Source organism: Rhinolophus ferrumequinum, chromosome 22 (genome assembly GCF_004115265.2).
Source record: "Rhinolophus ferrumequinum isolate MPI-CBG mRhiFer1 chromosome 22, mRhiFer1_v1.p, whole genome shotgun sequence".
NCBI lineage: Eukaryota > Metazoa > Chordata > Mammalia > Chiroptera > Rhinolophidae > Rhinolophus > Rhinolophus ferrumequinum.
In genome coordinates, this window is record NC_046305.1 from 10,571,085 (window position 1) to 10,586,919 (window position 15,835).

The 15,835-nt window shown below is 43.8% G+C and overlaps 1 protein-coding gene across 2 annotated transcripts in view; it reads right to left on the reverse strand.

Moving 5' to 3' along the window:
• ASTN1 (astrotactin 1) overlaps positions 1-15,835 on the reverse strand; it is a 291,505-nt gene that overhangs the window by 69,886 nt on the left and 205,784 nt on the right. For both annotated transcript variants that reach the window (XM_033093100.1, XM_033093101.1), the window contains exons 12-14: positions 10,278-10,444; positions 7,106-7,300; positions 5,548-5,675 (exon numbers count right to left, since the gene is read on the reverse strand). In XM_033093100.1, the coding sequence (XP_032948991.1) occupies positions 5,548-5,675; positions 7,106-7,300; positions 10,278-10,444 (490 nt within the window). The remainder of the gene's footprint in view (positions 1-5,547; positions 5,676-7,105; positions 7,301-10,277; positions 10,445-15,835) is intronic.

The window sequence follows — 15,835 nt, forward strand, 5'->3', positions numbered from 1 at the left end:
GAAGGCTCTGAGAAGCTGTTTCTTATCCAAAGTCACTCTCCATAAACCCATCCTCATAGCCTCTTAGCAACGTTATACGTGGGCTGTTATTTGAGCACCTTAAGGAGAGAATGACAGGCACCTTATTTGAATTCTGGCCATTACTATAAATATAAAATGCTACAGAAACAAAATAATTAGGCCACAGGAAGTAAAAATAAATTACCTTGCTAAGATTAAAAAACCAATTCTATCTTCATTTCTATGCTTAATGTTTGCTATGTGTGTAAGTTATAGGAATAAATATATAGAGAGACATATGCATATGTGTGTGTGTGTATATATGTATACATGCAAATACGATGGCCATATATAAATTTAGGTAGCCAGACAGATAGACAGACAGATAGATGGAAGATACATAGAGAGTGTATGTGTATAAATATAATGGCAATAATACACGCATAGTGACTTACCCTGCCATTTTGACCCTTCAGGCTAACTCAACTAATTTAATACCTAAACTAGACGAAGAGTGGGTGGGATTAATTAGCTGCTTGTCAATGCTGATGGAATTAGCTGAGCAATTACCAAATTTCTACTTCTGTGTGAATCATATGGGAATAATTACTGGTGAGGTAAAAAGACAAAAAGGTCAGGAGAAGCGCTTTAGTGAATCAATTGCCTAAATTTTCTCTCAGACAATCCTAGATAAGTTACTTAAGACTAAGAGAAGGTTTTCAGTACTTTTTCTTTCAAATGTTCTTTTAGGGCATTAAGTTTTGTGGTGACAGTCATACTACTACCTACTCTGGCTTTGAACCTTTATATTAATTTTAAAAGCATATAAATGAAATTCTAACTCGACGAGTTTAAGACTCCAGTCACATACCTCAAAGGCACATTTGCTTAGAGCATAAAGTGTCTATGCTTGGTAGAACTGTTTTACGTAACATTCATTCTCTAGTTACATCAGCTCATCAGCTTGCTGTTATTTCGAAAAGTTTTAATAGCATGCCCAATAAATGAAGATTTTTCAATATATTAAGAAACAGTTCCTTTAATTGAATTGTTTCCTAGTGGGAAGAGAAAGGGGCAGGACATTAAGAGGTGGGGTTCTAATGCTGGCCGCTGGCCATGTTGCCACTTGTGGGGGGTTTGCAGGGCGCAATTTCTGACTGCAAGTCCCTGGCGTGCGCTTCCTCTCTCTGTCCACATGGCTAGAAGGTTTTTTGGTTCACAGTTGTTTCATCTGTAACGTGAGAGGCTTAGCTGAGATGGCCTGTGGCTTCCTTTTCGATTCTGGGATTCGAACCAGTTGTGAGACTTTGAGGTAGGCAATTCATTTGTTTCAGTTTTCGTATTGGAAAAGTGGGGACAATGATACTTCTTTTACTTACTTTATAGGTAGGTTGTCAGAACAGAATAAAGTTGTGGGGATAAAAGTTCACTGAGAAAAGATAAGGCACCGCTTACGTTCACGGCTTCCATAACGTTGCGCTCCTCCTCCTCCTTGCTGTTCTCTCCTCACCCCTAATTATGGGAACTTGACATTTCTTAATTGATGCTTTTGTTATAAATTCCTAGGCTTCAGTTAGAATAACAGAGGAAGAAAAAATAAAGGAAGCACAGATGTTGAGGAGAAGGAAGAGGTGGCAGTGTCCCGCACTCGCCCAGGATGAGCCAGACAGCTGAAGTGCAATACTTACCTGCCAAACAGCAATTCTGCTTAACGTATTTATGCGAGGGCGTAGTCAGGAAAACAGTTACACAGCATCAGTGCTCGGGAAATGCCGTTCTGTGCCCACCCACAGATAGTATTTCCACTATTTAAAAAGAAAGGGATATTCCTTTCTTTGTAACATATATTTTTTTTCTCAGTGTGGCCTTGGCACGCAGTCAGCTCTAGTTTGTATTTATTTTATTTTATTTTATTTTATTTTATTTTATTTTATTTTATTTTATTTTATTTTATTATTATTTGGAACACATTTCTGAATGACTCTTTTTTCAAACCAAGTATCTCTGACTATGTTTTTTCAAGAACATTTTTTTTTTCTAACTATGCTTGAAAAAAAAAAAATGAATAGACCTATGTGAGAGAAAGGAAAGGAGGGAGAGAAGAAGGAAGGAAGTTTTCTCCTGTTATTTATTTGAAATGTCAGGGGGATGTATTATCCCCAAAGTTCTAAAGGCAAGAGTTCATTTCCTTTGGATGACCTTGAAGAAATTCCAAAGAGCTCAGAGCTCTAACTCTTCACGTAGATTTAGTGAACGTGGCCTCCAAAAGGCCCAAGAGCGTGGTCAGCAGCTTTCTCGACCTCCTTGCTCTGCCCCGTACTCTCTTCCTTGTCTCAACTGAGACGGAAAATACCAATTGGACGATGGCCAGACCACATATAAAAACAGAGCTATGATGCACAATCTGCAGCAACCAGCCCACAAAATCATCCTATTCTCTATAGTAATCAGCCAACTACCTAGAAGTCAGATTGCTAGGAAGTCAGACCAGTACCTCTAGCACCTAGTCCAGGACACCAAACAACAACACCTGGAAAAGTCGGCCCAACACAACCAGGACATGGCTAATAACTGACAGATTCCCAATTTTTGTTCTTGCTTCCAACTGAATTCCAGAGAAAGCCAAATATGTACACCTAAACACTTACATAGACTGCCTCACTCCTAGTTAGCTGGCCAACATACTGCCAACGGCGGCTATCAGGGCATACCTGAAGACTTTCCTGTTCTCCATTCCAAAGCTTCCCTCTCCTCTGCCTGCCTTTCAGTCTCTTCCAAGACTGATGGTGCCCGACTCCCTTGCTACACAGCCAGCTATGACTCAGTCGTTTTCATCTGTCTTCATTTGGTTGGTCTTCATTTATTTCCACGCAACTTATAATACCAAAAAGGCTGGTGAAGCTCAAAGTTCTTATTTTGATAAAGAGGGAAGCGATTGGCAAGATAAAACACATAAATTGGTATTTTCTAGTATGTTTTTCAAACCAGTAATTCTGAAAGATGGACATAGCTGTTATGTGTAAAAATGATTCTTTAGTTACATAAATTTAGGAATCACTGAGTTAAATAAGTAAAAGGGATTTCTTTTTTGCAGAGTTTTTGGAAGCTGTTCCTATGCTAAGATGTTGCAAATTGCCAAGGTGGATACTATAGTCTTTCCAAATATACTTATGGAAGACATAATTTATTTATGAGTGGAACACTGTTTTGTTTTGTTTTGTTTTTTTCTTTTAAAAAAATGCTTGGAAATGCTGATAATGGAAGATTCTGAAGATCACTTTAGCTCTAAAATCTTCTAAGCTTGTAGGTTTATGGGGATTATGACCTATAATAGTACAACAGTGGGACAGGAAATGATATTCTCTGTATAACCCTCAGGAATGAGACAAGTAAAATGTTGCCAGGACTACAAAGCTAATATGGAAGAAATGTGGTCAACCATATCTCTCTAATTGATTCTTCTAGTTATTCTGGGCTTTAAACAAACAAAACAGATTCCTTTATCCATCAAAGGGAAGTTCTTGGCCTAACTGGTACCACTTCTGAATCAAAATAGGATAAAGTCTGGCTAGAAAAGTAGCAGGTCAAGAAGAGTTCCCTCTACACATTTAGGATTGTCAGACTTCACTCTCTCAAAGCCAGGATAAACAAAAACGATCCTTATGGATATCTTTCCACTCTTTTGCCTCCAATATGCCAAATTAGGCAAGGTCCGAGGACGTGGGGGAGAAAGACGTTTCTGTTGTGGCTGAGAACTGAGTTTGGATCTTTTCTGATTTCTGAAGATAAAGATTCAAACATGTGTTCTTCTGATGTTTTCTCGGATTCATCCACCGACTCCTCCCCGATAAACTTCAGATAGCATCCAGAGCCCTGTGTTCTCCCAGCCTGGTGACTGAGGTAAAATCTCCTCACCCCCACAATAAGTTATAATGTGTGAGATTTTGGTGGATCTTTCAACAGAAGCCAGGTGGTGTATCACTGGTATGCACCTTGCCTGTTTGTGTGCCATCTCCTTTACAAGGTATTTTACACATTCTTGGGACGTGTCTCTAAGCAAATGATGTGGAAACAAGACAGCTAGCTTCCCTAACACTGGAGATGTGGTCTTTAGGGAAATGCCCTGAGGCTGCATTTTAATTTTTTCAGTTTCATGTGTGTCTCTGCGTGTATGTGTTTAGTCTTTTAGGGAACTAAACCATAGGGAACTAATTTTGATGAGATTTATTTCTGGTCCAAATATATCTAATTGTTTCCTCACGCTATTTGGTAGTTGGAATGTTCATATTTTCTTTCTTCCTTCCTTGGTGTATTTATTTATTTAACAAACGTATATCTCATTATGTGTCAGGAACTGTACTATAAACTTTACGAATATTAATTTATTTTTTCCTCATATCAATCCAATTAAGAAGATAGTATTAGAATATCCATTTTTATAAGTAAAACAACTGAGGCACAGAGAAGGTAAGTAACTTGTCTAAGATCACACAGCCAGTGAAGAGTCAAGCCCAACTGTCAGGCTCCAGAGCCTGGGCTATAACTCACGACGCTACACGACTTTAGACAGACCTATTTCTAATTCCATCCAGGTCCAAACTCAAGTTTCAAACATAAGTTGGAATCTGGAAGAGGCTTACCCTCAGCACAATCCATTCTTCAGAAAAAGAAGGAAACAGGGAAGAAGGTATAGAATAAGGAAGACATAGAATAAGGAAGAGAAGTAATGGAGGAACGCACAAAGCCAGCAATGGAATTGAGCGCGAATCCAGCCTTCCAGCCTGTGATGCTGGCTTCCCTGCTGGTTACCTCTTATGGGTCCATGAAACCCTCTGAAGTATGTTCTCCTGTCCAGGAGGTGCGAACGAGGGGTCTTCAGAGGCACAGAAAGGAGAAGCTTCCCTTGAGGTTCCTGCCTCTTCCAATCAACCCAAACCTCAGTTCCACAATGAGCGCAGGGGAAGAAGGTCACTGGGCTCTAAACAGCATTTGGGGGTGGTATGAGGGGCTGTTGTTATCTCTGTCTTACGACAGGGCCACGAGTCCCCGAGGGACTGCATTATCTAAAGTCACACAGTTGGAAAGGAGCAGGGCTGGGATTCAAACCCAGGGTCATTTGACAACAAAGCTCTGTCATTTTCTAGTCCCTCACACTGCTGCATAAATACTTGCCAACGACAGATATTTAGGCCATAGTAGCTCTCCACCTTTTCACTGCCTCCACTATGACCTGGTGACTTCCTCTAATCTACTGAGAACTCTGAATACTTACTTATCTATTATCCCATTTGTGTTCAAAGCATCTCGATGAGACTAGCAGGGAAAGGTATTATTAGGAGCATTTTCCAGATGATTATATAACAATATTGGTAATTTTACTGACAAATAACCCTACCAGTGTTCACTTTTAGGACAGAGCTTTTATTGTGTATTAAGGAAATCACTGGCTTCGAAACCAAAATAAGTGAGGTCAAGAGCCTTGGTTTTATGAAACCATAGGGAGCTGCCTGGTTTTTGAAGGTTAAGAGAGGGCATGAGCACACTTACCAGTCAGGAAGTCCGGGTCAGGGGTGGGCTCCGAGATTTCCTCCAGGCACTGGTTCTCCAGGGGGACAGTGGCCACCACAAGGCCATCTGGCAGTTGTTGGTCTAAACCTCGAGCAAAGTTGTTTTGCCTGAAAGAGAGGCAGACCTTCATTTCTGAGTGTTCAGGCAAACCCCATTCCTAGGCGGACCATCTATATCTCAACCCACAATGAAAACATTCTTTCTGGATCAAAAAATTCCCCTCACTCTGAAGCCCACTGGATGTACGTGTCTGGAGTAAGACATGAGTGTGAGAGGTAGAGTGAAGGCAGGGGGAGAGATGGGAAATAAACCTGATGAGACGGTTTACTCGAAAAATAGAGGCTATTATTCCTGCCCTCCCATTCCAGTCCCTACTCCCTAAGCCCCTCGCCATAAGAGCTGGGCACATCCAGTCTCATTTCTAGATTATAGAGAAGACTCCAGCCACCATAAGATTGGTCATGACACCTCACTGCTTGCCATGGGCAAACAGAGTCACAGGCTAAAACGGGAAATATCAGTACAGTCTACTATCTGTTAACAGAAAAAGCCACTGACCCCAAGAACTGGCTGGGAAATTCCCCCTCGGTTTGGTCAGAAGAGCCTGGGCTCAGGCTTTTATCAACAAATGGTCCATATTATAACAATTTCTTCACCGTCATCATCATCTCCTGAAAAGCATGAGCTCTGAGGAAGATTATTCAAATAGCAAAAGACCGAATAGGGACAGGGATCAAATGGAGACTCTCCGAGAAATATTCTAAATCAATGGTTTGAAACATTTTGTTCTCGGGACCCCTTACAAAATGATCAAAGGCCCCTAGTAGCTTTTGTTTATGTGGATTGTATCTATCAACATTTACCCTGTTAGAAACTGAAGAATTAAAAAATATACATTTATTCATTGATTTTAAAATGACAATAATAAACCCATTAAATATTAACATATGTTATGAAAAATGACGAGAGAAGTAGTGCTATTTTACTTTTTTGCATGTGCGAATTTTTAAAATGTCTGACTTAATAGAAGACAGGTGAATTCTCACCTCTGCATCCACTTTATTGCACTATATTATTTGGGCTGAAGTATATGAAGAAAAGCCAGCCTGTCTGTGCTTGGGAAAGGCAGGACCTCGACTATCCTCTGAAAGAACCTCAGGGACCCGCAGGGACCTTGGACCACACCTGACGACTGCTCTTCTAGGGTGACTCACACACTTATTCTTCCACTCAGAGGGAATATAGAACCTGAGCGTTCTGTGGTGGCTTCCACGGAAAAGCTTCCAGTCCCTGCCCAGGTCAGATAAAAATGTGTCTAATGCTTTACTCTTCACCCAGAGGAAGCATGGTTCTCAGACTCTGGATGGAGGAAGGTAGATGCGGAGAAGGCCGTGGGAAAAAGCATAACCTGTCCTTCTAGGAACCCATTTACCTTGGTCCCAGATGGAAACCTTTCTGCTGACTGTAGAGCTCTACAGGAAAGACTATCCAGCAACCGCCCTGGATCAGCCATTGGTTCTATGGCCCTGAGGTTCACCTGAATGTTCCTTTCAGCACTTGTCCAGCAGCCACGTCCTTGGAATGGTTGTTGTAACCAAAGAACATCTCGCCAAACAGGGTCTGGTTCATGGGAAGCTCCCTGTTTTCTCCACAGTCACCTCCCTCCGGGCAGGTCTCCGTGACGAGTTGGCAAGAGCGTCCATCCACACCAAGCTTGTAATCCTCGATGCACCTAACGCACGGAAAATGTGAGAAGTGTCTCCATCAAGGAGCTATGCAGTCAACTCAACCCAACAGATTGGGAGGAAATGCCTTTGGGAGAGCGTTGGATGGCTGAAGACTATGACTATCCCAATTTGATTTCTGTCCCCTTTATAACTCAGTGTCTTAAGCCTCTAAACCAAGTCTCCTTCCCTAATGGGAAGGATAGGTGAATTCTCACCTATGCTTTGCAGATAAATGCTTCATGGCCTTGGAATTCACCTCTAAGAGTATGATTTCCCACATGTGTCAGGGAAGGAAGCACTGGAGATAAGCTTGTAAACGCGTTAACACATTGAAATCCAAGACATTCTAGAGGCTTTCTCCAGAACCACCGACACGACCAGACCCTGCCTTTGTTTGCAAGGTAATTAGCAAATAGTGACACTGCGCGCACGAAATTAATAGCCTTCTAATCTGGTCCTGTGACAAGTCAACTGAGAAATTAGAAAGATTGATCATCTTCCGGCTGTGTTCTGTTTGAATATATCCAAACACGAGAGCCACCCACATTAACTCCCCCTCCAAGTGGCTCAACAGACACGCGGCGTGTACTGCACGCACCCCCAAAGGTCCCCCCCATTCAGCATGTACAATTACTCTAAGGGCAGAGCAAACCTGGGGTTGGTAAATGTGGGTCAGGGACCCGTGCGTCGCTCATTGACCTTATTTGTAGTTACATTGAGAAGAATACAATGTGCCGGTTCAAATGAGGACGACTTTGATGAAGCTGTCATTTAAAACGCATATTGATTGAATTTGGGTGTCTCCTTAGCAATATACGAGGTTTAGAATTTACACATGTGCACAGCATGCAAACATATCATTAATTACTCCCTATGGTAATTGCTGTGGTAAGGTAAAGACTCTGTTCTATACAGAAGAACACACAATCAAAATTTTAAGTGGTGAGAGGCCATAGCATATCGGCAAGGACACTGCCCTTTACTGGGTGACCTGGGGTCAGTTGATTAAACTCCCTGAGCTTCAGTTTCCACATCTGTAAACTGGGGGTGGTGGGTGGGGGAAGTGGTAGATGCTTCCCTGGGTTGTTGAGAAGATGAAGTGAGATAATGGACTTAAAGATCTTACATGGTGCCTAGCACAGAGCAGGCAGTCATCAAACGTTTCTGTCATTACTAGCAGGGGGACAAATGAGGCCCACATTCACACAACTTGAACTGTTTGTGCTCTCCGTTTACCAATTACATATTTGTGTACACGAGAGTGAGCAGAGCTCTTGCCAGATAAGCGCTTGCGATTTGGTCTTTATAGAAGAGCCTCAAGTCAAGGACTTCTTTTGTCAGGCTACACACAGTGGCTTGGAGAGTGCTAATTACACACGTTTACTGAATTCTGATTGAAACAGGAAAGAAGTCCAGTTAGGGGCACCCGTCCTTAACCCAGGCAACAGAGGTGACTCGAGACTCACAAAGGACTCTATGGCACGGGCCCGGGGCTGGGACAAAATAGTAAAGCGGTTCCTTCCGTGAGCCATGACACGGTGTTTCCGGAAAGCGTTTGGAAGCTGGCGGGTTCTGTTTCATCCCATCCCAATCATCAGGACAGCTTTCTCTTCCACACGGCCTCGTCTCCCCATTCTCCTCTGCGTTTGTGGCCAAGTGTCCCACTGTAAGCTCCTTTGAGGGCAGAGACCAGGTCTCGTATCCTGCGTCTCTCCTATTTCTAACACCTAACTAGGTGCTCTGCACAAACTAGGTGCTCAGATATATGTTTATTAAATAAGTCAAGCTGCGCAACTTTGGCTGAATTTACTTCTATTAATTGAGGTGGGTCAACCATTATGATAACATGAGAGAGACGTGAAAATTGAGCCCAAGCTTCCATTTACGGAATGGGCTTTTATAGGAAACTGAATGCGAAAATTGCTCAGTCGCAAAGAGTAAAATGCAATACAATGAAATAACGTTACTATGCCATCGAATGATCTGTTCATGATTATTCAGCAGGAACTGGCTTTTAGTAGCAACAATCCAGTGTAGTTCTATTATTATAAACATTGATTTCCATTGCAAGGCTATTCGATTGTGAGATCCTTGAAGGCAAGAACGGCACGTCCTTCATCTTTGCAGCCCCGTGGCTACCTGGTATGTGGCATAAAGTAGGCACTCTTCCTGACAGGCAGAAAGAGGGAGGGGGAGGGAGAGGAGACAGGCAGGAAGGGAGGGAGGAAGGAAAGGGGAGGGAAAGATGGACAAGCAAACTATGGGTATAGAAGAATGGGCCAAAGCTTTATTTACTTTATAAATATAATACGAAAACGTCTTTAAATATAATTCCAGTCAGTGGTATAAATTAAACTATTAAGGGAACTTCAGAAGTTTTTTGAAAAACAAGGGAGGGCCTGAATTCTAATCCTAACCTCCCCACTTACCAACTACCCAGTCTTGAGGGAGTCAATTAACCTTAAGGTGCATTAGTTTTCTCATCTGTAAAATGGGTGGCATCGCCCGCCCTGTTCTCTCAAATGAAATGAAGTGGGTGAAAGAGCTGACCCACAGTCAAGGGCTGTATCCACTGAGGGATTACTATGTCTGAGGGAGGGTGGCTGCACGAAATGCTGGTACTTTGCGGACAGAATTTAATTATGCTTCCTCCTCCAAAGAGTCCCTTTTCCCTTCTTTGATAGATGATGAGTTTCTCACAATCCCTCTCAAGCTTTTGTTCCACAAAACACAGTTTGGACAATTCTGGGGTAGGCGGGCAATGAATGTGGTCAGTTTCCTCATGTACAGAAGTGGATCTAGACTTTCCCTAAGGGTCTTCCCAACTCTTCTTCCAGTCCTCTTCCAGTCCTGGAGGCTCTTTCCTCGGAGCCTAAGGGCTGGCCTAGAGTGACCACTTCCTTCAGATTTATTTTCCTGGCTTTGGCCCTGGAAGTCCCGCCTCCCAACACACCTGTTGACCTCCCGGGCAGCTCAGCTTACCCACAGAACATGAGAATGTTGTACAAGGCAGGGTCTTCCGGGAAGGGCGCCATCTGCTGGAGACACAGCTGCTCACAGCCGCCATTGAAGCCGTCTGAGCAGTCCACCCCAATGTGGCGGTCATAGCACCCCGAGCTGTCCTTCATGGGGCTGAGTCCGGATGGGCACTGGTGTGATCAGAAAGCATCCACACAGATGGGTTAAGCGGGGGACTGGGTTCCCTGGAAAACTGAAGTGTAGCCACTGACGTCTATTTTTAGCACTCAACCTTGAAAGCATTAACATTGGCAAATAATGCACAAATTTCCCACTACGCTGGACTTCCTTTAAAAGCAAGTGACCTTCTTGACATCCTGCTTCTCTCTGGGCAGAGATCACACACATTTACATTAAAGCCGATTCCTCCAAATAGGCTGCAAGGAAGCATTGCAGCAAGACCGAGGGAGCCGTGCAGGCTTCCCAGCTGAGCCTCAGGCTGGCAGAAGAGTGGAAGTGACGGGCCAGAATTAAAATGCATTAGCAGAGATTGCTTTGGGCTCGAGGAAGGGAGTGTTGTTGTTTGGACTTGGTATTGATAGGGCTTTTTTTTTTTCCATGTCGAAAGCACTTTGTCAAAATTGGTATCAGACACCAACCAGTGTTAGAAGGAACGCACGGAGCCAGGGCTTCCTGGAGGAAGGAGAAAGTAGACTTTCGCTGTGACCTCGGAGGGAGGTGTGACTGCTTTCCCAGTGGGAGTGGCCGTACCCATGACCTTCCCACCTCAAGTACGCCCTGCGGAAGATGCACAGACATCAGCACCCACAGGTCCTCCACTTGGGTTTGGGCTTTATCCCAGTGCCCCGGACACTCTTAATACGGAACAATTAGCTTTTCTGCATGGCCAAGCCCTCAGTAAACTGTCCAAGAATGCCAGCAGAGGAGAGAATCCAGGAAGACATGTCAGCCAGAATCTGGGGAAGACACAGGGGCTTGGTCAGCAGTGGGAGCGCTCCCACGGCACCCTCACACCCTGGCAGTGTCTGCAGCCTTCACCTTACTCATTTAACCCTGGCCACATTCCCTGGAGGTAAGCAGGGTGATCACCCCCATTCTATGAAGAAGCCGTAGCACAGAGAGCTTAACTTTCCTGACTGCACTACTGATCATGGCAGGGCCACACCCCAAACCTGGCCGGCTGAGGATGGAATCCATGACTTAGTTGCTCCGTCTTAGCTTACACGGAGATCAGTCTCTCACACAACAGCCGCTGTTTACCAAACCCTTACTAGGAGCTGGGCGCTACGCTGTGTGCTTTAAGGTATGTCGTCTCACAGCACTCTATATTGTCCTCATTGAATAAACGGGGAAACCAGTAACATTCCCAATTAATGACAGACTTCTCACTGCACTGCACTCCATCTAAAAGTCAATGACTGTTTTTTTTGCCATCCTGCTTCTTCTGTCTGTGCAACAGATCCTGGACATTCGCATGGCAGCTGATTCTTTCCAACAAGCTGGAAAGGGGCAAATAACCTGCCCAGGGTTAAGCAGTGAGTATGGGGCAGAGCTGGCGTCTGTTTAGACCTGAACTGCTTTTAAGACTGTGCTATACACATACTGTTAGCTAGCTAACGTACTTCTCCAAACCCAAACCCAAACCAAACACAGCTTTCAAAATTCGGGGGAACTGTGTCAAACACGCTCCCTCCTGTGTTGCTGTCTGGCTGCCTCTTTCTTTCAGCTGCGAAGCACTTTGGCCTAGGAGCCGGGGCGGCCGCAGGTGTGCCTCTGAAAACCCACCTCTCCTCCCTCCTCACTTCCCAGTGGAAGATCACAGCAGGATGTGCAGTGTGTGCTGACATTAATTCTGCAGTTTTCCAAACAAATGGCCCCCCTGTGGGCCTGCCAGGCTCCCAGCCTGGTCCATCTCCTTTCTCCCCATGAAGCCAGCTGGAGTGCTGGAAGGTGACAGCATTTAAAGAAGTTTCCTAAAAACTAAAGAAAAGAATAAGTGAATGACCTAATCAGAAACTGGGAGACAATGAGGAAAAACTGAGGGTTGCTAGATGGGCGGGGGGAGTGGGGGGTGGGGGGGAGGGTGAGGGGATTGGAGGGCAGTCGGTGACCACAGGATGGCCACGGGGTTTGAAAATTAATCTGGGGAACGTAATTTGGTGGTTACCAGAGCGTAAGGGGGTTGGGGGGGGGGGGATGAGGGTGAGGGGGATCAAATGTACGGTGATGGAAGGGGAGCTGTCTCTGGGTGGTGAACACACAGTGTGATTTATGGATGATGTGATTCAGAATTGCACAACTGAAATCTATGTAATTCTACTAACAATTGTCACCCCAATAAATTAAAAAAATAAAAAAATATTAAAAAAAAAAAAAAAAAAGAAAAAAGTATATACAGAGGGTGCTAAAAATATGTATACACATTTTAAGAAAGGAAAAAACTGTACTAAAATTGTAATAACATATACCGATAACAAAAGAGGAATACAAGTCATGTGTATACATGTTTTTGGCACCCTGGTATTACTTCCAGAAAGTTTGCTGACAATCATTTTGATAAAAAAAAAAAAAAAAAAAAAAAAAAAAAAAAAAGAAGTTTCCAAGGGCGGCCTCATGCCATGCAAACCCAGATGTTCCAGCTGATGGTAAACAAGCAAATGAGGCAGCTGAGGATTGCACCCCACATTTGTTAGCCCCTCACCCATCCATTTCCTTGGCCACCCAGCTGTTAGGCCACATGTGCCACCAGAAGGGAGCTGGCCTCACCACAGGCTGCCCAGTCATGGAGGTGGGTACTGAAACATAGACATTTGACTGGAATTAAATGGGCTGCCCTGATTACCTAGCGCTCTTTTTCTTCCTTTTTTCTTCTATAAAGCTTGAGAAACAGCAAAGTAGAGACAAAGTCCTCCTGTCAGCCCCACCTCACGTGGTTCCAATCTGTCACCAACTAGCTGTCTCAGGTACCAGCTAGGACTCCCCATCTTGTCAACCACCTGCTTTTTTTTTTTTTTTCCCAGAGTGCCCACCAATCAAACATGATTTTTAACAAAGACTCCACCAAATAAAATTGGAGCAGGCTTTGCTTCAGAATTCCAAGAACTGTCATGTCCTGGCCCTGAAGTCTGAATGACACTAGTGTCCCAAACTGGACCACCAGATATTTACACTTTCTTAGGAGGTTTGGAGAGAAGACGAGAGTTAGCTGCCTTGGATTTTTTTTCTTTCCTTCTTTTTTTCTCTCGTAAGCAAAGCTAAACATAATGAGCATCTATCAGGAATTAAGCAATTTTATGTACAGGACAATCTACATACATCATCTTCAATCCCAACAACACAGGTAGCTGTGTCTTCTGTCATTTTACAGAAGAGCAAACTTAGATTCGGAAAGATTAAGTAATAACTTGTGTAAGGTCACAGGGGTGGAAAATGGCAGAATCAGATTTTTGACCTAGATCTGTCTGAGCCCAAAGCTCACGTGTGTCCCTTCCAGTCAGCCATGCTGCTTCTCAAGTGTGAGAAAACCTGGATTCCCTGGAATCCCTAAAGAAATAAAGTCAGTGTGTCAACAAAGTAAAGCAATCCGATAGATGTGTTGTTTGTTTGTCTGATTGTTTTCAGCGGTACATTCTGAAATCAATTATGGATTTGCAGTTTAAATTCTTCTTTTCTCTTCTCTCTTTCCTCTTTCACACACACACACGCAGACACAGTATGGGTGCATATATTTATAAGACAAAACACTGAAAACTGTCCAGGGTGATGACCTTGAAGGCAAGACAAGATCCTCAATCACTGAAAAAAGGTGCAATTATCTTTACTTCACTGTAACTTACTTGGGTGGCAGTTCAGAGTAAAACATTTTTGAAAGATTTCCAGAAAAACAGCGGAAACCAAAAATAGAGTTTTCTTCTTAACCCTTGTTGAACCAGAACAATCATTCCCTCAAAAGACTAATCAATCAAGTTTTTCCATGGTATGAATTTGTTTTTGCCTCGGTGTTCCTTGGGCTCTTGGATTTACATTCTGGGCTCCTTAAAATCTTTATCAAAATACAAAGAAACTGCAGGCTCCAAACCATGCCCTCTTCCTAGAAGCCTGAAGCCAGAGCCCAGTTGCCAAGAGAGAAATCCTCTCTCCGGGAGGAGCTTATATTTTCTCTCTTCAAGTGCCGGCCATCTATCCCTGGCCATGTGGACAATCCCTCTCCTTGTTCTTTAAAAGAGAACTGTTAGCTCTGGATTGAGCCTCAAGGTCACACATTAACCTCTCTTTGCATAGGTTACAATTAGCAGTCCCAGAGCCTTTATAAACTACAGGCTTAAGAAGAAAATTCCATGTGTTATAGTGACAAACCTCCCCCATCAAGAAGGTCTAATGAATGAGCTCAAATTTCAGTGACCCCTAAAATACACAAGGTTAATCATCTTTCATGAGATGCTCACAGCTTCTTGACTTATTACTGGTCTAAGGCATCATTTGCTAATGAGATTAAAATGATTTTCCCCATTTGACTCCTTTTCTTGACCGTCTTTCATTTCTTTTTCTTTACCAATGATTTTTGGTTGATTAATTACTTAGGAGTCTAGTCAAATGTCGCCAAGCCTGAAACACACACACACACACACACACACCCCTCCGTTCCAAATTATGAGATGGTTGCTTTGTTAGCAGGAGTATGAGTGATGGACACGCAAGTGTATCCAGGGCCCTGGGAGAAGAGGAACGACTTCCTGCATCTGAGCCTGCCTCGCCTTACCTGGGCGATTCATAAAACACGCAACCATAATTCCTGCTCAAAATAGGTTCTCTTGTACTACGTGACAGTTTTATTCCTTTCACAAATAATGATTCCCCGAATTTTTCATGGGCTCTGACATGGTAAGCCTAAGCCACTCAGGACTTCAGCAAAAGGAGAAAAGTTTGATGGAATTAAACTTGTATTTCAGCTCCCTGCCCCGGTGTCTCTGGAAGCCTCTGAGGCGTGCTCTTCTGCTTACTGTCCTACAGAGGAAATGAGAGCAGGTCACCTGGAATGGTCTCTGCACATCTGCGCTTGAGTAGAGGTGAAATGACACATTTGGTGGGAAACCACTGTGGACGGCATGTGGACAGAAGGGCGACAGGGTCACCGGGTAGTTCAGAGTTCATTAGGGCACAATGCTCCGGCAGGGAAGGTCATGTGTTCAGCTTGAGAGAGCAGGACAGCTGACCTCCTACCTTCCAAGGACACAGCCCCCTCACCTAAGCACATGCAGACAGGTCACAAAGCAAAGGCCTTCTGGGGCCCACTTTCAGGAGGAGTGTGCAGATGAAGAAGGAGCAGTAGAGCGTGGGCTTTCCATTGATTTTTAGCACTGGAAATTGTTTCCGAACTTTCAGACAAAGTTGCATATTAAACCATAATAGGTAGGCTTGAGAAGAGTCCGGGTGCCCTGGTTAAAGCTGGCCAGACTAGAATCCTGCCTGCCAAGCCTGCTCCAATCCCCACTGCCATCTCCCACGGATGACCCCCGAAGGCTGTCTGCAACATAATCCCCGGAACCTATGAACGTGTCACC